Source organism: Thalassophryne amazonica, chromosome 22 (assembly GCF_902500255.1).
Source record: "Thalassophryne amazonica chromosome 22, fThaAma1.1, whole genome shotgun sequence".
NCBI lineage: Eukaryota > Metazoa > Chordata > Actinopteri > Batrachoidiformes > Batrachoididae > Thalassophryne > Thalassophryne amazonica.
Window position 1 is genome coordinate 31035307 of NC_047124.1, and position 23589 is coordinate 31058895.

General features: G+C 44.1%; 1 protein-coding gene across 1 annotated transcript in view; it reads right to left on the bottom strand.

Annotated features, from left to right (window-relative positions):
- col7a1l (collagen type VII alpha 1-like) overlaps positions 1–23589 on the bottom strand; it is a 98425-nt gene that overhangs the window by 25141 nt on the left and 49695 nt on the right. Inside the window, exons 18-27 of the mRNA XM_034163955.1 lie at positions 22571–22690; positions 21117–21263; positions 19690–19926; positions 19439–19578; positions 18862–18985; positions 10287–10430; positions 9993–10177; positions 8861–8932; positions 8652–8669; positions 6541–6567 (exon numbers count right to left, since the gene is read on the bottom strand). Coding sequence (XP_034019846.1) covers positions 6541–6567; positions 8652–8669; positions 8861–8932; positions 9993–10177; positions 10287–10430; positions 18862–18985; positions 19439–19578; positions 19690–19926; positions 21117–21263; positions 22571–22690 — 1214 coding nt within the window. The remainder of the gene's footprint in view (positions 1–6540; positions 6568–8651; positions 8670–8860; positions 8933–9992; positions 10178–10286; positions 10431–18861; positions 18986–19438; positions 19579–19689; positions 19927–21116; positions 21264–22570; positions 22691–23589) is intronic.

Genomic DNA, 23589 nt, shown 5'->3' on the forward strand with positions numbered 1-23589 from the left:
TGATTGTATTTGTTGTGCCCATTCACAACAGTAAAGTGTTGTTATTTGACCTCATCCATTGTCCGTTCATTTGCGCCCCCTGTTGTGGGTCCGTGTACCTACACTTTCCCAACAGGATATCTCGGCCAACGTCATGGACCCCGAGGGGCGTCAACCGGCTGTTGAACGGCCAATGGAAGAGCAGGGCGCACAGGCGTCTGCAGGAGGAATGATCGGTGAGTTGCAGCGAATCCTCACCGTTTTTACGGCTCGGCTGGATCTGATGACCGAGCAGAACGTCCTCCTTAACCGCAGGGTGGAGGCTCTCGCCGCGCAGGTGGAAGCGCGTCCTCAGGGCACTGCTGCGGCTCCCCCTCCTGTTGATCCTGTGCGCAACAGTGACGTTCCACAGGTCATTCAACGACCCTCCCACCTTCCCCTGAAGCATACATAAGCCCTCCAGAGCCGTACGGGGGTAGTGTGGAGACATGCGCGGACTTTCTTATGCAGTGTTCGCTCGTCTTCACACAACGTCCCGTTATGTATGCGACTGACGCTAGTAAGATAGCTATGTGATTAATCTGCTTCGCGGCAAGGCACGCGCTTGGGCTACAGCGCTCTGGGAGCAAAATTCGCGGCTCCTTCTGATATATGATGGGTTTGTGAGGGAGTTCAGAACTGTGTTCAATCACCCAAATAGAGGAGAGACCGCTTCAACCGTGCTGCTGTCAATGAGACAGGGGCGCCGGAGCGCAGCTGCTTATGCAGTCGACTTCCGCATCGCGGCTGCGAGGTCCGGCTGGAATAGCACTGCCCTCCGCGCCGCCTTCGTAAACGGACTGTCGTTAGTTCTGAAGGAGCACCTGGTGGCCAAGGACGAACCGCGAGATTTAGACGGGCTTATTGATCTCGTTATACGATTAGACAATCGGTTAGAAGAACGCCGTCGGGAACGAGACGAAGGGCGTGGCCGGGCACGCGCCGTCCCTCTCCCTTCCGGTTCCGACCGAGTTCCGCCCTCCCCACGCTCCACGGCCTCTACGCTCCGTGTGGTGACAGCTCCCCCTGCTGACGAAGCTATGGACACGAGCAGGGCCACATTTATGGCACCAGAGAGACAGAGGAGGCTGGTCCGCAGAGCGTGCTTTGTTTGTGGCTCAATAGAGCATCAAGTGAGGGACTGCCCCGAGCGGTTAAAACACCAACGCCCGCCCCTAGACACTGGGTTAGGGGTGGGCCAAAACATTCACGTGGGACATACAAATATTGCCACACGACTCCCAGTGACAATCCTTTATGAGGATTTAACCCTGAAGGCCCCAGCACTGGTGGACACGGGCTCTGAAGGGAATCTGTTAGACAGCAGATGGGCCAGGGAGGTAGGGCGCCCTCTAGTGGCGCTTACCTCGCCTGTGCAGGTGCGGGCACTAGATGGCTCCCTACTCCCTCTAATCACACATAAGACACCACCAGTAACTCTGGTGGTGTCAGGAAATCACCGGGAGGAAATCAAGTTTTTTGTGGCTCCTGCTACCTCCCGCGTGATTCTAGGGTTCCCCTGGATGTTAAAACACAATCCCCGGATCGATTGGCCGTCCGGGTAGTGGTTCAGTGGAGCGAGACCTGCCATCGGGTATGTTTAGGTTCCTCGGTTCCTCCCGGTTCCCAGGCTAAGGAGGAGGTCAGAGTCCCGCCCAATCTAGGGACGGTGCCGGTGGAGTACCACAACCTTGTAGATGTGTTCAGTAAGGATCTGGCGCTCACCCTTCCCCCCCACCGTCCGTACAATTGTGCCATTGATTTGGTTCCAGGTGTTGAGATCCCGTCCAGCAGGATGTACAACCTCTCACGACCTGAGCGCGAATCAATGGAGACCTACATCCGGGACTCTTTAGCCGCCGGGTTGATCCGGAATTCCACCTCCCCGATGGGTGCAGGTTTCTTTTTTGTGGGTAAAAAAGACGGCGGACTTCGTCCAATGCATTGATTATAGGGGACTGAACGAAATCACGGTTCGTAATCGATACCCGTTGCCCCTGTTGAATTCAGTGTTTCACGCCCCTGCATGGAGCCCAAATATTCACTAGCTAGATCTAGAAATGCATATCACCTGGTTCGGATCCGGAAGGGAGACGAGTGGAAGACGGCATTTAACACCCCTTAGGTCACTTTGAGTACCTGGTCATGCCGTTCGGCCTCACAAACGCCCCCCCGCGACATTCCAAGCATTAGTTAATGATGTCTTGCGGGATTTCCTGCACCGATTCGTCTTCGTATATCTAGACGATATACTCATCTTTTCTCCGATCCTGAGACTCATGTCCGGCATGTACGTCAGGTCCTGCAGCGGTTGTTGGAGAACGGCTGTTTGTGAAGGGCGAGAAGTGCGAGTTTCACCGCACATCTTGTCCTTCCTGGGGTTTTCATCTCCCCCAACTCCGTCGTCGCTCCTGATCCGCCAAGGTTGCGGCGGTGAGAGACTGGCCCCCCAACCTAGCCGTAGGAAGCTGCAACAGTTCCTCGGCTTTGCAAATTTCTACAGGAGGTTCATTAAGGGCTACAGTCAGGTAGTAGTAGCCCCTGACAGCCCTGACCTCACCAAAAGTCCCCTTCACCTGGTCGGATCGTTGCGATGCCGCGTTCAAGGAGTTGAAACGGCGCTTCTCGTCTGCACCCGTTCTGGTGCAGCCCGATCCTAGTCGCCAGTTAGTGGTTGAAGTGGACGCCTCGGACTCAGGGATAGGAGCTGTGCTTTCCCAGAGCGGGAAGACCGATAAGGTCCTTCACCCGTGTGCCTATTTTTCCCGCAGGTTGACCCCGGCCGAACGGAACTATGACGTCGGCAATCGAGAACTCCTTGCGGTGGTGAAAGAGGCTCTTGAAGAGTGGAGACATCTGTTGGAGGGAACGTCCGTGCCATTCACGGTTTTCACTGACCACCGGAACCTGGAGTATATCAGGACCGCCAAGCGGCTGAACCCCAGGCAAGCCCGCTGGTCACTGTTCTTTGGCCGTTTGACTTCCGGATCACCTACCGTCCCGGGACCAAGAACCAGAGATCGGATGCCTTGTCCCGGGTACATGAAGATGAAGTCAAAGCGGAGTTGTCGGATCCACGGAACCCATCATCCCGGAGTCCACTATCGTGGCCACCCTCACCTGGGACGTAGACAGAACCGTCGGGAGGCCCTGGCACGAAGCCCGGACCCCGGAACTGGGCCGAAGAACAAACTATACATCCCACCAGAAGCTAGGGCTGCAGTCCTGGACTTCTGTCACGGCTCCAAGCTCTCCTGTCATCCAGGGGTGCGAAGAACCGTGGCAGTTGTCCAGCAGCGCTTCTGGTGGGCGTCCCTAGAGGCCGACGTCCGGGATTATATCCAGGCCTGCACCACCGGCGCCAGGGGCAAGGCTGACCATCGCAGGGCACCAGGCCTACTCCAGCCGCTGCCTGTGCCTCATCGCCCCTGGTCCCACATCGGCCTGGATTTTGTCACGGGCCTCCCGCCGTCCCAGGGCAACACCACCATCCTCACGATAGTGGACCGGTTCTCCAAGGCGGCCCACTTCGTGGCCCTCCCGAAGCTCCCAACAGCCCAGGAGACAGCGGACCTCCTGGTCCACCACGTCGTCCGGCTGCATGGGATTCCAACAGACATCGTCTCCGATCGCGGTCCCCAGTTCTCCTCGCAAGTCTGGAGGAGCTTCTGCCGGGAACTGGGGGCCACGGTGAGTCTCTCGTCCGGGTACCACCCTCAGACCAACGGGCAAGCAGAACGGGTAAACCAGGAGGTGGAACAGGCTTTGCGCTGCGTGACTGCCGCGCACCCGGCGGCCTGGAGTACCCATTTGGCCTGGATCGAGTATGCTCATAACAGCCAGGTGTCTTCAGCCACCGGCCTCTCCCCTTTTGAGGTATGTCTGGGGTATCAGCCCCCGTTGTTTCCGGTGGTTGAGGGAGAGGTCGGTGTGCCCTCGGTCCAGGCCCACCTACGGAAGTGCCGTCGGGTGTGGCGTGCCGCCCGTTCTGCTTTGCTAAAGGCCCGGACGAGGGCAAAAGCCCATGCAGACCGTCGGCGGGCCCCGGCCCCTGCGTATCGGCCAGGGCAGGAGGTGTGGTTATCCACAAAGGACATTCCCCTCAAGGTGGACTCCCCCAAGCTACAGGACCGTTACATCGGCCCATTTAAGATCCTTAAGGTCATCAGTCCACACAGGATGGATCCGCAGTGAGGCCGGAAGCTGAAGCCTCACCGCGGATCCATCCTGTGTTTCACGTGTCCCGGATAAAACCACATCACACCTCACCCCTCTGTACTCCGGGTCCGGCACCGCCTCCTGCCCGGATCATCGATGGCGAGCCGGCTTGGACTGTACGCCGGCTTTTGGATGTCCGTAGGATGGGCCGGGGCTTCCAGTATTTGGTGGACTGGGAGGGGTACGGCCCCGAAAAATGCTCCTGGGTGAAGAGGAGCTTCATCCTGGACCCGGCCCTCCTGGCCGATTTCTACCGCCGCCACCCGGACAAGCCTGGTCGGGCGCCAGGAGGCGCCCGTTGAGGGGGGGGTCCTGTTGTGTGGGCCGCCAGAAGAGGAGGTACTGCTGGCCCACCACCAGAGGGCGCCCTGCCTGAAGTGCGGGCTTCAGGCACGAGAGGGCGCAGTCGTCTTACAGGAGCAGCCAGGGTGACAGCTGTCACGCATCACCTGCAACAGCTGTTACCCATCATCTGATCAGCAGGGGAATATCAGCAGGACGACGCCTCCACCTCTTTGCCGAGATATCGTTCTACCTGGAAGGTAACGTGCTCAGCTGACTGGTTAACAGTGATCTTTTGTGACTTTTGTGAGTTGTTTAGCTGACTCCTTTTCCAACGAGTGCTGGAGGTAGTTTTCCTGCCGTGCGGATTCCTGGGTGCAGACGCACCCACATTTAATTGTTCTTTTGTTCCTCGCCAGCAGTACCAGGTCCGACACGAAGGCAGTGGCCACCTGGGAGTTCGGGACTTGGCGGCTCCAGTATTCCCGGGGTCTGGTGGCGGAGGAAATCGTGTGGTTCCGGTTCTGCTTTGGACAGACGTCTCCTATCTTCGAGCCTGCCCACACGACACCTTTTGTGATTTGGCTTTTGTCTATTGTTGTAATCTGATTGTATTTGTTTTGCCCATACAACAGTAAAGTGTTGTTATTTGACCTCATCCATTGTCCGTTCATTTGCGCCCCCTGTTGTGGGTCCGTGTACCTACACTTTCCCAACAATAACTGTAATTCCAGATTGCCTGGAATTTTGAGAAACTAAGGAGGATTTTCAACCCCAGCAACATCATCAACAAACTGGTTTGCCCCAAAAATGACACACCGCACATCCACATCTTGTTTATTTGATTGATGGATGCAGCGAGCTCTACAATGAAGAAACCAAACACCACCCTCGACAAACGAATAGCTCAACACAGGAGGGCCAAGTCCTGTGCTTCAGGACTCTGCGTGGATGGTTTCAAAGCGGTGACAAGGAAGCCGTCTTTGTTAAAGTGATGAAACCTTCTCTCAACAGGGGTGGTGCGAGATACTACCTCCCAATTCTACCATTTCATCAATACCACAGAGACACAACGCTCACTGTCACCACTCCTCTAGTGAAGCAAAGAACAATGAACACTCACACTAAAGTAGAGGTGGGCAGATCGATCCTAATATCGATAATATCGATACCAACACTGGTATTGATACTGAACAATCCTCGTGTAAAATATCGATACTCAAGCTTTTTCTCTCCCGCACGCACTGACTGATTCATCAAAGTCATTCATCAAAGTCTACTCTCTGTCTGTAAGAGCAGCGCTGCGCTGTGTCACACAACACGGAGCAGCGCACCCTTGTACTGTGGTTTGTCAGACCTCTACCTCAGGAGATTTTGTTTTAAGTTGTGTTGAGTGATATTTTTTTTTAACAAAAATGTTGATTGTGATAATAAAGTATTTTGTTGTCACATACAATGTTTGGTGTAATTCTATCCTAGGTCTTTTGGATCCTTTGGATCTATGAAGCTTAAATATGAAAAAGTATCGGTATCGGCAATACTGGGCCTGTATTTACTTGGTATCGGATCAATAAACTCCCGGTATCACCCACCTCTACACTAAAGCAAAAGTGACCTCTGGTAATCAATGACTCAACGTCTTTCTTTGCACGACTGTGACATCAGTGACCCAACAGAGGATAAATAATTGAGCCTCTCATGACTGAAGCTTTTCAGAATGAAGAGCTAAAGTCCAGTTGACCTGACTCAACCTACCTACCTATTAGAACTGTGACTGCTTCAAGACAGAGTGGCCCAGAGAAGGATTAAAATGAATGTGGCACAGGGATGAGCTGAAGTGGGATTTAATCTGTTTTTCTTAACATACATATCATTTTTATTATTTGAAATTTTGCATCATTTGACATTTAAGTCATAGGACCTACTCACTTCTGTTGTGTACTGTTGAAAAATATCTTTCTTGGAATAAATGAATTAATATATGGAAAGCTATAAATAAGTAGTAAATGTGACCAAACATACCAGACCTCCAAGACCAAAACCACCTCCCTAAAAGAATCACAAAATATGAGAGTAATATATAAATAAATCAATAAATCTGGACAGTTTTTACACAATTTGTAAATTACATTTATTTGGTTTCAAGAATGCTGTGCTCGACTCAGAATTTCCGAATTTCCATTCTGAAAGGTCAAAGAAAATGCTTTTTGAGGCCAGATTTCAGACGGGGAAACTCCACTAGTTTTATGTGTGTATTACAATGTCACTGTTGAATTTCAACACAAAAAATAAAAACATGGGGATATGTTGTTTTTAAATTAATGTTTTGTGCATTCTTCTGGAGAAAACCTTACACACAGACATAGTTTTAATCTATAAACTACCAATTCATGGAGCCATTCGAAAGACTGAAACATAAATGAACATTAGTTAACTGAACAAGCTAGCTAGTTAACAAGCTAGTGCCTATATGTACGGTCGGACATCCGGGTTCCTGATGCACGCACACATAGCAACGCGCATAGTAACCAGCGAGCCGCTGAAAAAAAAAACGTCGCACTCATTTCCTACTTGACGTCCATCGCCCTTGCATCGTTCTGCACATTTTTTTTCTATTTAACTATTTAATATACACCAGTTTTCACAGATAATGCCACGACTGTGAGTTACACTTGGCTGTACCAACCATGAGAAGTTGCAAGATCGAAAAGTGCCTTTTTTCGAGCTCCCAAAGCACCACAAAAGTCCAGACAGAAGGGATAAATGGCTGGCTGCTAAAGGCCGAGTAAACGAGGATGGTCCGGGGATAATGCCGCCGGATTGCTAGCTGGCATTGTTTATGGTCGGAACTACGACGGTATCTGATCGCTTCAAACCTCTGACTTTCGTTCTACATACTTTCTTTCACTTGCGCCGGTCCAAGAATTTCACCTCTAGCGGCACAATACAAATGCCCCCGGCCGTCCCCGTTAATTATGGTCCCAGTTTAGAGAAAGAAAACACACAAAACAGAACAGGAGTCCTATTCCATTATTCCTAGCTGGGGTATTCAAGCGACCGGGCCTGCTTTGAACACTGTAATTTTTTCAAAGTGAACACTTCAGACCCCGCAGAACACTCAGCTAAGAGCATCAAGGGGGCGCAAAGAGGGGCTGGGACAGACGGCAGCTCACCTCGTGGTGGGCCGTCATCTTGATCCCCAGATCCAACTACGAGCTTTATAACTGCAGCTACTTTAACTGGAGCAACCTTTGCACACTTATCAAGGCTCTCCACATACTCATACGCCATTTGGCATGACCAGATCGGCAGGCCTTTGCAAATAAACAATGGTAAAGACGACTATATCAACAACGATTGTGAGTGCGCATACAGTTTGTTTTCAGCGGCGAACTGAAATGGTGGCCATAACTAAGCAGAAGTGACGTAGGCCCGACCGTACCTATACGATTTATTTTAGCAATGTTACAATTTTTAACAATGACTGACAAAACAGTGAGCAAAATTTACGTGGAGTACATGTTGTTGCAACGCATCTGGTTGTGAGAGTGAAAACATCAGAAACAGGAATACTACAACTCTTAGGGCTAACAGTAGCTAACGCAGGTAGACAGTTAGCTAACAAGCTAGTCACTAAAATAGTTAATTTAGCTTCCTTAATTTAGCTGAACTTGCTGCTTCCTGGACACTGTTTTATTAACTTTTTCTCTGTTTCTTCCATGTTTTCGAGACTGGGTTTAAACATCACCAAAACACTTGCCAAACCTTGGTAACTGCCTGGCATTGTGTGACGTGTTTGTGGCAAATAGTGGCGAGTTGGGTGGTGACTGCTACACATACCTCAAAATGCCATAAACACTCAGTGTTTGTAAAAGTAACTTTAGAGTTTCAAGTGGTCAGTTTCTAGGTGAGGAACAGAATAGAGCCTTTATTGTTATTGCACATATATACAACAAAATTTGTACTCTGCTATAATTACAGTTATACACAATCCAACCACTCAGAGCAGTGGGCAGCCGTAGTCTGGCGCCCACAGGACCAACTTCAGATGTAGATGCTGCCGAGGTCAGGGGCAGAGAAAGGAGCAGACCCTAAATACGCATGTTTTTGAGACTGTAGAAAAAATTACTTACCTTTTCACCTTTTTGGCCCTGGGAGAACATAAAGAATTTTTAAAAGATTAATAAGGAGGCATACTTATTGTTCAAAATGACCACAAATCAGTTTAGTTTATACCAGAATAAAGCCAAAGAAAATAGATGCTGAGAAGAAAATTATCCTCAACTGTGATCTGCAGAACATCTGGATACAGTGTACCCAAATAAGAACTTTATGGACCAACCTTAACACAGGGACAAGGACCTTGAGGTGGAAGTGCTTCTGGGTCTTTGGTTGGGGTGTCCAACTGAGCAGACTGGAAATGGAAAATTAATAATTTATGACAGGACACATACAGGTGAACATAATTGACTAGAGTTGCAGTTGTTTTTTTTTAAGGTGTAATCTTATACCCCGACACACGAGAGCACGAATGAGCCCGAATGCCGTATGAATGAGGATTCAAAGGACAGTCGTAGAAATCCAAGCTGCACTTGAACACCCCGTTTCACATTCTCATAGCAGTTGGGACATTTGTGTGCCAGAGCACATGCACTCCACATTTGTGTCCCACTCTTGCTGGAAAACACACAAATGGCGGTCGAGTAGCGGCAATAACGTAATCTGACTGCAGTTGAAATATTCGAATGGCAATTCGTGTGCAATCCGAACCATTCGGACTGTGATCGAGGGGCCGTATGATATGTTCGAGCACGTCGACCCCTGGCCGAATGTCTCCACTGTCATCCCCGTCACACTCAAGTTCGAGTCGCTCGAATGAGGCCGAATGCCACACGAATGGAAATTTTGAAATTGAAATAAGAAATAAAATTTAAAAAATTCAAATACATAATTAAAAACAGAAGTAAAAGAATAAAACAGATAAAAAAAAAAAAACTATTCATAAGAAAGAGAATAAACCCACAGAGCGTGTGCACAATAAGAAAAAGCTCTTTGACCCGCTGACATAGAAACCTGTAAAGTCTATTTTTAGTACACAAGAAATTCACAAGAGGTATCGATAAGGGAATCGATAAGGGAATCGATAAGGGAATCGATAAGGGAATCGGATCGGTAATGGTATCGATATCGATAAAATCTTATCGATACCCATCCCTAGTTGGGTGTCTTCCCTCTCTCATCTCCTTCCAGCATTTTTCTTTTTAAAATTTGCATTTTCCATATCGTTCCACATTTTTCTGATTTGGGGCTTGTATACTTTGATAAAAAAGCAATTATTTGGAAATCTGTTGATATTACAGGCCAAGCATACAGCTGCCTTTGCAAACACAGCTCACTTAGAAATGTGTCAAAACCAGATCAGATCTCTGCACTGACGGCTGTAATCTGAGTGGAGAACTTCATTTTGATCTCACCTCATCTTGTTTGAACTCAGAGAGGAGTTCTTCACTGCAGATGCTGTTGATAAATTCTCTCTCGATAGAAGGGAAGTCCTCAAAGGTCTGCGTGTAGAAAATATTCTGGTAGGTGGTCGGAGATGCTATTTTGTTCAACTCCTCGAGGTCGGCGTGAGCAACTCCAACAGCGAGAACGCTGACACCTATGGAGATGATCCAGGCTGGGTATTTCAGGATTTTTATGGTTTGCAATGTAAAATTCAAGAATTTGGAATTAGCGTTCGACATTTAGGAGGTTTTATCACAACTAACCAAGGGCACGTGCGATTCTGGAGGGTGGCACCACATCGTCCTGTGCCCTGCCGTCTGTAATCAGAACCACCACATGGGGCACATCTGGCCTCATCCCCAGAGACTCCTGGAACAGTTCCTTCAGAACATAGCTGATGCCCTTCCCTAAATAATGACATTAAAACAGCTTGAGTGGCTTTTACACAGAGCAGAGGCATGTTGTATGAAGCTGTATACTGTTAAAACAAAAAGAATAATTCTGTAAGAAAAAATAAAACAAAAACAAAGTCAAATTATGTAAATACCTTTAAAGAAAATACTGTAAATTTTTCAGCATAAAACCACTGTAATGTGCATAAAAATAATAAACAGGGAGCATGATGATGGCTGGATGAAATATGAATATTCTATGTGGGAAGAAAACTCACTAACTTGAACTAACTAAACTGTAACAAAATGGTGGCACTTGCACCACCATTGTATCACATATTCCAAATTATCTGAAAATGTGATGAACTGCATAATACGTTTCATTCTACTGATATATAACTTAATAGACTTTTTTTAAACTTTATTTTTAGAAATCCTAATATTAACATAGTGTATGTATATATGTTATATGGCAGTATGATATACAATTCATTATCTTTTCAGAGTAGTTCAGTTTGTGTGACAGTGCAGTGGTGCAAATAGTAATCATGCTTGGCTCCCAAACGAAATATTCCAGGTTCAAGGTTGCTTACAACCCATTTTTCTTTTTTTTTGGAGCTGTATTAAAAAAAAACCCGGACCAACATTTGGATCTCATGCTAAACCTTGTGTGGTGGCCCTGAGCAAAATGGGAGCAGCATAATAAAAAAATCTATTTAAGCATAAAATTCAAAAAGAAAAAATAATATAGCACCTTCAACTGCACCACAGACTAAAACAGTTAAATGTGGTCTATTAAACATTAGGTCTCTCTCTTCTAAGTCCCTGTTGGTAAATGATATAATAATTGATCAACATATTGATTTATTCTGCCTTACAGAAACCTGGTTACAGCAGGATGAATATGTTAGTTTAAATGAGTCAACACCCCCGAGTCACACTAACTGTCAGAATGCTCGTAGCACGGGCCGGGGAGGAGGATTAGCAGCAATCTTCCATTCCAGCTTATTAATTAATTAAAAACCCAGACAGAGCTTTAATTCATTTGAAAGCTTGACTCTTAGTCTTGTCCATCCAAATTGGAAGTCCCAAAAACCAGTTTTATTTGTTATTATCTATCGTCCACCTGGTCGTTACTGTGAGTTTCTCTGTGAATTTTCAGACCTTTTGTCTGACTTAGTGCTTAGCTCAGATAAGATAATTATAGTGGGCGATTTTAACATCCACACAGATGCTGAGAATGACAGCCTCAACACTGCATTTAATCTATTATTAGACTCTATTGGCTTTGCTCAAAAAGTAAATGAGTCCACCCACCACTTTAATCATATCTTAGATCTTGTTCTGACTTATGGTATGGAAATAGAAGACTTAACAGTATTCCCTGAAAACTCCCTTCTGTCTGTTGTGTGGGCCGCTGAAGAGGAGGTACTGCTGGCCCACCACCACCAGAGGGCGCCCTGCCTGGAGTGCGGGCTCCAGGCACCAGAGGGCGCCGCCGCCTCACAGGAGCAGCCAAGGTGACAGCTGTCACCCATCACCTGAGACAGCTGACAGCAATCATCAGTGGGGTATATCAGCAGGACGGCATCTCCACCTCAATGCCGAGATATCGTTTCTACCTGAGAGGTAACGTATCAAAGCTGACGGAGTGTATCCTTTTGGATTTGTGCTTAGTTTGTGGATTACTGTTCCAACGAGAGGTGGAGGTAACTTCCCTGCTGTTCGGAGTCCTGGGTGCAAACGCGCCCCCATCTAACTGTTCTTTGTTCCTCGCCAGCAGTACCAGGTCCGACACGCGGAGGCAGTGGCCACCTGGGAGTTCGGGACTTGGCGGCTCCAGTATTCCCGGGGTCCTGTGGCGGAGGAAGCCGTGTGGTTCCGGTCTTACCTTGGAGAGGCGTCTCCTATCTTCGAGCCTGCCCACACGACACTTTTGTGAATTGACTGTTGTCCATTTCCGTGATTGGTTGTATTTGTTGTGCACATTCACAACAGTAAAGCGTTGTTATTTGACTTACTCCATTGTCCGTTCATTTGCGCCCCCTGTTGTGGGTCCGTGTTCCTACACTTTCACAACACTGTCTGATCATTTCTTAATAACATTTACATTTACTCTGATGGACTACCCAGCAGTGGGGAATAAGTTTCATTACACTAGAAGTCTTTCAGAAAGCGCTGTAACTAGGTTTAAGGATATGATTCCTTCTTTATGTTCTCTAATGCCATATACCAACACAGTGCAGAGTAGCTACCTAAACTCTGTTTTAGAGTATCTCGTCAATAGTTTTACATCCTCATTGAAGACAACTTTGGATGCTGTAGCTCCTCTAAAAAAGAGAGCTTTAAATCAGAAGTGCCTGACTCCGTGGTATAACTCACAAACTCGCAGCTTAAAGCAGATAACCCGTAAGTTGGAGAGGAAATGGCGTCTCACTAATTTAGAAGATCTTCACTTAGCCTGGAAAAAGAGTCTGTTGCTCTATAAAAAAGCCCTCCGTAAAGCTAGGACATCTTTCTACTCATCACTAATTGAAGAAAATAAGAACAACCCCAGGTTTCTTTTCAGCACTGTAGCCAGGCTGACAAAGAGTCAGAGCTCTATTGAGCTGAGTATTCCATTAACTTTAACTAGTAATGACTTCATGACTTTCTTTGCTAACAAAATTTTAACTATTAGAGAAAAAATTACTCATAACCATCCCAAAGACGTATCGTTATCTTTGGCTGCTTTCAGTGATGCCGGTATTTGGTTAGACTCTTTCTCTCCGATTGTTCTGTCTGAGTTATTTCATTAGTTACTTCATCCAAACCATCAACATGTTTATTAGACCCCATTCCTACCAGGCTGCTCAAGGAAGCCCTACCATTATTTAATGCTTCGATCTTAAATATGATCAATCTATCTTGTTAGTTGGCTATGTACCACAGGCTTTTAAGGTGGCAGTAATTAAACCATTACTTAAAAAGCCATCACTTGACCCAGCTATCTTAGCTAATTATAGGCCAATCTCCAACCTTCCTTTTCTCTCAAAAATTCTTGAAAGGGTAGTTGTAAAACAGCTAACTGATCATCTGCAGAGGAATGGTCTATTTGAAGAGTTTCAGTCAGGTTTTAGAATTCATCATAGTACAGAAACAGCATTAGTGAAGGTTACAAATGATCTTCTTATGGCCTCGGACAGTGGACTCATCTCTGTGCTTGTTCTGTTAGACCTCAGTGCTGCTTTTGATACTGTTGACCATAAAATTTTATTACAGAGATTAGAGCATGCCATAGGTATTAAAGGCACTGCGCTGCGGTGGTTTGAATCATATTTGTCTAATAGATTACAATTTGTTCATGTAAATGGGGAATCTTCTTCACAGACTAAAGTTAATTATGGAGTTCCACAAGGTTCTGTGCTAGGACCAATTTTATTCACTTTATACATGCTTCCCTTAGGCAGTATTATTAGACGGTATCGCTTAAATTTTCATTGTTACGCAGATGATACCCAGCTTTATCTATCCATGAAGCCAGAGGACACACACCAATTAGCTAAACTGCAGGATTGTCTTACAGACATAAAGACATGGATGACCTCTAATTTCCTGCTTTTAAACTCAGATAAAACTGAAGTTATTGTACTTGGCCCCACAAATCTTAGAAACATGGTGTCTAACCAGATCCTTACTCTGGATGGCATTACCCTGACCTCTAGTAATACTGTGAGAAATCTTGGAGTCATTTTTGATCAGGATATGTCATTCAAAGCGCATATTAAACAAATATGTAGGACTGCTTTTTTGCATTTACGCAATATCTCTAAAATCAGAAAGGTCTTGTCTCAGAGTGATGCTGAAAAACTAATTCATGCATTTATTTCCTCTAGGCTGGACTATTGTAATTCATTATTATCAGGTTGTCCTAAAAGTTCCCTAAAAAGCCTTCAGTTAATTCAAAATGCTGCAGCTAGAGTACTGACGGGGACTAGAAGGAGAGAGCATATCTCACCCATATTGGCCTCTCTTCATTGGCTTCCTGTTAATTCTAGAATAGAATTTAAAATTCTTCTTCTTACTTATAAGGTTTTGAATAATCAGGTCCCATCTTATCTTAGGGACCTCGTAGTACCATATCACCCCAATAGAGCGCTTCGCTCTCAGACTGCAGGCTTACTTGTAGTTCCTAGGGTTTGTAAGAGTAGAATGGGAGGCAGAGCCTTCAGCTTTCAGGCTCCTCTCCTGTGGAACCAGCTCCCAATTCAGATCAGGGAGACAGACACCCTCTCTACTTTTAAGATTAGGCTTAAAACTTTCCTTTTTGCTAAAGCTTATAGTTAGGGCTGGATCAGGTGACCCTGAACCATCCCTTAGTTATGCTGCTATAGACGTAGACTGCTGGGGGGTTCCCATGATGCACTGTTTCTTTCTCTTTTTGCTCTGTATGCACCACTCTGCATTTAATCATTAGTGATCGATCTCTGCTCCCCTCCACAGCATGTCTTTTTCCTGGTTCTCTCCCTCAGCCCCAACCAGTCCCAGCAGAAGACTGCCCCTCCCTGAGCCTGGTTCTGCTGGAGGTTTCTTCCTGTTAAAAGGGAGTTTTTCCTTCCCACTGTAGCCAAGTGCTTGCTCACAGGGGGTCGTTTTGACCGTTGGGGTTTTACATAATTATTGTATGGCCTTGCCTTACAATATAAAGCGCCTTGGGGCAACTGTTTGTTGTGATTTGGCGCTATATAAAAAAATTGATTGATTGATTGATTGATAATAAAATCTATTTGAATGGGAAAATAATTAGTTTAAAAACAGCTGGACAATTTTAATTTAGCAAACAAACAAACAAACAAAAAAAACCTTTTAGGTTTAAAATGTAATTCTTTTATTAGGGCCCGAGTAGGGAAAAGTCCTACAAGGACCCTATTGTAACTGCGCTGTTTATTATTATTATTATTACTATTATTATTATTCTCACTTTTGAAATCCAAATTTCAGCCTTTTCTCATGCTCAAAAACTCACCAAACTTTGCAAAGTTATCCGGCCGATCCGAAATTCGATATTTTGGGGGTCTCGCACATGGTCGCAGTGAAATGGCAAAATAGCGGCCCCTACAAATTTTCAAAAAACCCTCCGCATTGTGTTTTTTTTAATCGTAGCCTCACGAAATTTGGTACACATATTTATCATGCTAGTACGCACAAAAAAGTCTCTTAACGTCATGGTGAAATGTTGACAGGAAGTCGGCCATTTTGACTTCAAGTTTCAATTTTGAGGTAATTTTTGCCATTTTTGACCATTTCCACTACTTACATTTGAACAAACTCATCCTAGGAATTTCATCCAATTGTCTTAAAATTTGGTCAACATCACCATGACCCCATGGTGATGAAAAGTTATCAAAAGAATTTCTGTAGGTCAAAAGGAGTGGCTGCTAGGGTTCGTCAAACTTTGGCGAACTTTTCGGAGCACGCTGTTTCACTTCGAACGGCTGTCACACCCACATACTTCATTGTAGATCCTTCAAACTTCCTGGACATGATGAGGGCTCCGTCCTGAACGTCTGCAAATATTAACTTCCCACCTCTGCCATAGCGCCCCCGGTGGTAACAGGAAAGGTCCTATTTTTACTTTAACAGGTCCTAATGTCACATAGTTTACCCAATCAACTTCATTCCATTTCTAAAACATGCAGAACAAGTTGGTGAACGTAGGCAATGATCACCGTGAAGTTACTCGTAACTTCACAGTGATTGGTACACATGTGTGACTTGCATAGACGTACAAAAAAGTCTCTTGCACCATTGGTCTACTCCAAACAGGAAGTCAGCCATTTTGAATTTTCTTGTCTTTTTGGCGTGATTTCCACACGTTGTATTTGAACCTAGGGATTTTGTCCAATGCACTTCTAATTTCTTTCAGATCATCCAGAGACAATACTGATCAAAAGTTATCGAAAGCTTTTCTATATGTCGAAGGGTGTGGCCGCTATGGTGCCACCATTTTGAATCTTCGCCATGGAACATCAAGTCATGATAACTCCTTCACGCATTAACTGATTGACTTGAAACTTCACATGTGTAATGAGGGTCAGCCCCTTAACACACCTGGCCCCTCTGTTTGTGCACTGAGTGCCCCCCTAGTGGATGAACAATCATCTTCTCATAACTCCTTCATGCATTGTGTGATTTGCTTGAAACTTGAACTGTGTAATAAGGGTCAGCCCCTGTATGCACCTGCCCACATCCAGTCACAAGGGGACGCGTTGACCTGGGTAGGTGGTCACGCGGCACGGGGGCCCGTATATGATTACTTGCAGTCCTAGTTCTTATTATTATTGTAAATTACAACAACATTACACTGTAAAATTTATAGGTTTATCTGTAAAGGTATTTAAGTATTTTTAGTGTACTTCAATCAATCAATCAATTTTTTTTTTATATAGCGCCAAATCACAACAAACAGTTGCCCCAAGGCGCTTTATATTGTAAGGCAAGGCCATACAATAATGATGTAAAACCCCAACGGTCAAAACGACCCCCTGTGAGCAAGCACTTGGCTACAGTGGGAAGGAAAAACTCCCTTTTAACAGGAAGAAACCTCCAGCAGAACCAGGCTCAGGGAGGGGCAGTCTTCTGCTGGGACTGGTTGGGGCTGAGGGAGAGAACCAGGAAAAAGACATGCTGTGGAGGGGAGCAGAGATCGATCACTAATGATTAAATGCAGAGTGGTGCATACAGAGCAAAAAGAGAAAGAAACAGTGCATCATGGGAACCCCCCAGCAGTCTACGTCTATAGCAGCATAACTAAGGGATGGTTCAGGGTCACCTGATCCAGCCCTAACTATAAGCTTTAGCAAAAAGGAAAGTTTTAAGCCTAATCTTAAAAGTAGAGAGGGTGTCTGTCTCCCTGATCTGAATTGGGAGCTGGTTCCACAGGAGAGGAGCCTGAAAGCTGAAGGCTCTGCCTCCCATTCTACTCTTACAAACCCTAGGAACTACAAGTAAGCCTGCAGTCTGAGAGCGAAGCGCTCTATTGGGGTGATATGGTACTATGAGGTCCCTAAGATAAGATGGGACCTGATTATTCAAAACCTTATAAGTAAGAAGAAGAATTTTAAATTCTATTCTAGAATTAACAGGAAGCCAATGAAGAGAGGCCAATATGGGTGAGATATGCTCTCTCCTTCTAGTCCCCGTCAGCACTCTAGCTGCAGCATTTTGAATTAACTGAAGGCTTTTTAGGGAACTTTTAGGACAACCTGATAATAATGAATTACAATAGTCCAGCCTAGAGGAAATAAATGCATGAATTAGTTTTTCAGCATCACTCTGAGACAAGACCTTTCTGATTTTAGAGATATTGCGTAAATGCAAAAAAGCAGTCCTACATATTTGTTTAATATGCGCTTTGAATGACATATCCTGATCAAAAATGACTCCAAGATTTCTCACAGTATTACTAGAGGTCAGGGTAATGCCATCCAGAGTAAGGATCTGGTTAGACACCATGTTTCTAAGATTTGTGGGGCCAAGAACAATAACTTCAGTTTTATCTGAGTTTAAAAGCAGGAAATTAGAGGTCATCCATGTCTTTATGTCTGTAAGACAATCCTGCAGTTTAGCTAATTGGTGTGTGTCCTCTGGCTTCATGGATAGATAAAGCTGGGTATCATCTGCGTAACAATGAAAATTTAAGCAATACCGTCTAATAATACTGCCTAAGGGAAGCATATATAAAGTGAATAAAATTGGTCCTAGCACAGAACCTTGTGGAACTCCATAATTAACTTTAGTCTGTGAAGAAGATTCCCCATTTACATGAACAAATTGTAATCTATTAGACAAATATGATTCAAACCACCGCAGCGCAGTGCCTTTAATACCTATGGCATGCTCTAATCTCTGTAATAAAATTTTATGGTCAACAGTATCAAAAGCAGCACTGAGGTCTAACAGAACAAGCACAGACACTTGTTACAGAATTTCTGGCAACCACACTTTATTTTCCTTTTACAATGTAAAACAGTAAAGCAAGTACAAATAGATTGAAAACAGTTTGCACCCAACTGCTGTTAGAGCTATGAATGCCACTGAAACCAAATAGTCAGGTCACATGCCACACTTGAAATGAGTGCAATATTTGTTTATGTGCAATATCCACTGCCACTGAAATACCCACAGTTTTGTACATACTTTTTTGCTACTACGCACTCAGTTTTTTCTTTTTATTTTCAATTTGCACTATGGACATACCTTTTTCATTCTGTTAAATTAATTTTGTTTATTTTCTTTTTGTCCCCAGACATTTCAAATCTGCGCGTGGTTTACTCAGGTTTATATTTGCACTGAAAGTCTTGCACCTTACCTTTCGCTGTACTTGCTACAATGACAATAAAGAATCTGTATCTGTGAATGCTTTTTGCAATCTGGTTCCAGATGCACGTAAGTGGCCATCACTCACCAGTCTTGGTGTTGCCCCCTCGGTACGGTAGCCCTCTGAGCGCCCTGAGCACTGCACTTCTGTCTTTGTAGTCACTCAGGCGGAATTCAATTCGAGGCTCATCACTGTAATGAACCACTGCGATCTGAGAGATTGACGGAGACAAATGCACATCATCGTCCTTTCGATTCAGATGGACTGAAACTGAATTTGATGAAAAACTTGAATGACAATTACACATTGTTTAATTGTTTAATGAAATTTGACATTTCTGGACAGCTGCTTCCTCACTGAGCCACACTACATGCCATGTGATGCTGTGCCAAGCTCGGAGTGAAAGAATTAGGCAAAATAACGTTCCAGTTAATATATTGGGCTGCGCAAGACAGTTATGCAAGAAATCTCTACCCTGCAGGCAGCTATTCTCATTTAAAATGACTGTTTTCCATTCTAATATGGAAATTATCTGGCAACGCAGAGTGAAGCAAAAGGAAAAAAAAAAACTTGTCCACCTCAAGACATGTCATTATCAGGACATCCAGCTGCTTAAAAGATAAAAAAAAAAGAAGAAAATGAAATCTTATTATGCGACACTAACCTGTGTGCCCTGAGAACCAATCACAGGGAAGTAAGTAGCCACCCGGAACATGAAGTCTTTAATCTTCATGAAGTTATTAACGCCGATGCTCGAGGATTCATCCACTAAGAACACAATGTCGGCTTTGGCCTTGCCACACGCTGACAAAACACAAATAAAAACGTGTTCGCCACATGATTGTGCAAACGTTAGGCTGTGCAGATCCCAAAAGCTCCTTAGACATAAAGCAGAGGGGCTCCTTCCAAAAATACCTGGCCTCGGCAGAGCTGTCGTCTTTGAGGTGATTGTGGTTAATTGTGAGGCGGTGACGGCTGCTGGTTTGTCATCTGGATGGCCTGTGGGCTTCTTAGTGGTGAAGGTTATTATTGGGGGGCTGCTGACGGGGGTGCGGGTGCTCCTGGTGGCTGACTGTGAGCCGGTAGTGATACGAAAGGAAGGAGGAGCCGCAGTGGCTGAGCTGACTGGCACCACTGGAGGATCTGGTCCCACTGACAAAAACAAAAACCACACACGGCTAATTAAAAAAAAAAAGAAGAAGAAGAAGCAGCACAAATTGGATTAATCTGCAACTCTGTAGGGGAGGTGGAAGGTTGCTTTGGCAACAAATGGAATACATGAAAATATGATACTAATGAGTAAAATTAGAGGGAATTACACAAGAATAATTCTACATAGTGTCGTTTCTGGAGTATAAGTCACTTTTGTAACTAGTCTGGGAGGTCCTGTGACTTATACTCCAGTGCAACCCGTGCGTTCTTTATCTACCCTCAACAAAATATAAATGCAACACTTTTGTTTTGTGCTCCCATTTCTCAGGAGCTGAACTCAAAGATCTAAAACATTTTCTATATACACAAAAAAGACCTATTTCTCTCAAATATTGTTCACAAATCTGTGTTAGTGATCACTTCTCCTTTCCCACCTCACAGGTGTGGCATATCAAGATGCTGATTAGACAGCATGATTACTGCACAGGTGTGCCTTAGGCTGGCGCGGTCTGGGGGGGGGGTCAGAAAAACAACTTACTCTCTGGTGTGACTTTGCATCACGCAATGCAACACATCTTTGCATAGAGTTGATCAGATTGCTGATTGGCCTGTGGAATGTTGGTCCACTCCTCTTTGATGGCTGTGCAAAGTTGCTGGATATTGGCAGGAACTGGAACACGCTGTCATATACGCCGATCCAGAGCATTCCAAACATGCCCAATGGGTGACATGCAAGAACTGGGACGTTTTCATTTCAATGATAAAACTGGCTTTAACAATATACACATACATGTTTTTTTTTAATATTAAGAAATTACTAATTTGATCTTTTGGTGGTATATTAATGTAGAAAAACACCATCAAAAAGATTTATAGAGAAACATTAGTGTGATTTTGCCCGGTGCTGTATAAATGTACTGGCATGCATTATTTTCTGGCGTCAAAATCACATGTGAGTATTGTCACAGCTTTTCTTTATATGTGGAACCTACTATTTAACCACAGAATTCCATGGGGGTGAGTTTAACAACAGCAACTCAGTGTAGCACATGTGCACACCACAGCATGTGCTGTTACTTAACATAAGGACCTTTAAATTCCAAAAATAAGCAGCATGGACAAATAAGCATCCACCATATTTACAGGATATCCTGTAGGGTTGAAAAGAAGACTTGCAGAGTGAGTCTTACGTATTCTCTGATACACGGTGCTAATGGGCCCCTCCACTTCTCCGTACAAAGGCCTGATGGTGAAAATATAGGTTCTGCCATACAGCAGATCACCGATCTTGTAGGAGGTAAAACCAGGACCAAGGACTTCAGTTTTAGTGTCCAGCACTGAAAAGGCACACACAAACACAAGTTATGTTTGCAGAACAATAATATATATTGAGTTATTCTCCAAGATTAATAAACAGGGAAACACATCTACTGAATAAAATATATTTTACTGGAAAGAATAGAAACATTGTTATTGAAATGAGCTCAAATGAAATGAACTGCGCCTAACAAAAGGATCAAATAAAAGACCCAACGACGTCGAGATATGGCTCACTGAGCTAAGATCTGTCAATAATTATGCATGCCTGAAAATCTATTGAAACGCAAATCAAAACCAATAAATGCCTACGTTGTGGTTTTATGTCTCATTCAATTAGAGAAAAAGCCAACAGTTATTATGTCTATCCAACATGCAGCACATTATGGCAGTGATGTTAGATTCGTGGTAAAATTACAGTTGTTTCCTGCTGAAGAAAAGACAAGTTATAAATCTGTATACAAACCCTAAATGTTGTATTGTCAGATTGTACCAAATCTTTCCCTTTTCAGAGGGATATATATATATATATATAAAATGGCAGAGTGGATCCTTGTCATTTGATTGGTGCTTTGTACGTCACGTGACATGGATTATTTGTCCCATTTGTGTTGCATTGCATTGAGCGTGCAAATTTGGTTCCATACGTTTTGTACCATTGCACGCTGCGAACCCCACCCACTAGTGGTGGCGGCATTTAGCTAAACATGGCGGAGTTTGTTTTGCTGACGGACGACAATTTTAAGGAGCTAACGGACGGTGCTAATTCTTCTAATACAAAAAAAAAAAAACACTTCACTGTAGGCTGCCTGGAGGTATGAAGAGCTGTTAGGATGAAAACCTGGACAAATTTCTGACACAATTTTTCGCTGGACTGAGGAAATACACAGTCTTTTTTGGTGGGGAAGTACACGAAATGAGCTCACGGTATCACGGACTACATCGTCAGAATTATTTTTGAACTAACTGTTTTTGCAAGTTGACTGAGAACAATTTTGAAATCCAATTTAAAGTTCTGTTGTTTTTAAATTAATAAAATATCAAATGGCAAGGATCTATTTTAGTCGTTATATAAAACAAATAATGAATGTTTTTATATTCTTTCAATGGAACGGATATTTCATGAGGTGAAAGATGGAAAGTTCCATTCAACAAGGCCGCCTCATTGAATGGAACTTTCCCACTATTCCAGTTCCATTGAACTCATAAACATTCATTATTTGTTCTATATAACAGCTAAAATATATATGCACAGTTTTTTGGTTAGATTAAATATTTCACATCATGTTTAATTAAGTGTGAAACCTTGCAGTGGTTGAATACTGACCCGAGATGTGTCTCCATGAAAGGAGATATCCAGACACATCCGCAACACTCGTCCAGCTCAGAATAGTGCTGTTGTTTGTTGTCTTCAGAGCAACAAAACCGTTCACTTTGGGAAGATCCACTGAAAACAGAAAAACAAACAAACAGACAAACAAACAAACAAACAAAAAAAACACAACAAACCCAGGAAAAATTAAATGATTGAGCAAGTAAAAACAAAACTTACAATACATGCAGATAATTCATGAGTGTAAATAATTTATATCGAACATTTATGAAGCCAAACATAATACAATTTTCTTCCAGCAGAGGCATAAAGAGGTCAAGACTGACGGTTCAGTGTGAAGCCAAAAATACCCCATAGATACAGCCAAAAATTGACCTCAATAATTTCTGTTCCTCAGAGACGACACCAGATATTACTGGATTTCCAGTAATTTAACCTGAAAGTTGACATCATTCAAATTTAAATTCAAATTTATTTATTTATTTAGCGCCTATTCACAATGGAGTCGCCTCAAGGTGCTTCACACTACACAACTCAAAAAAATCAACAAAATGAATTAAAAGATTAAAAGGCACATAAAAAGGTAAAAAGAATTACAAAAAACATACAATAACATATAATATTACCAAAAAAAACGGAAAAAAGGTGGGTCTTCAATCTAGACTTTAAACTCTCTACAGAGTCCATCATTCATTAATATGTGTGCAGAAATGTTACTCCCTGCAAAATAAGTGCACGCGTAAAGTCACCGCCGGATTAACAACACGTGCACACCAGCCAACTTTCATATCACCATTGTGCATATGTTTGTGCATCAGAATCTGCTAGCAGCAATCTGCACACTGCCACGCCTCTATTTCTCTATACAAGGACATCGATAGGTGTGTCATGGGCTTGAACAGACAGGGTGAATGCTAAACGTCATGTCCCCTGAAGTTCAGATGGTTCTGAGCTCAAAGTCGACGACAAAAGAAATGAATCAGATCAGAATAACATATAAACAGGGTTTGAAG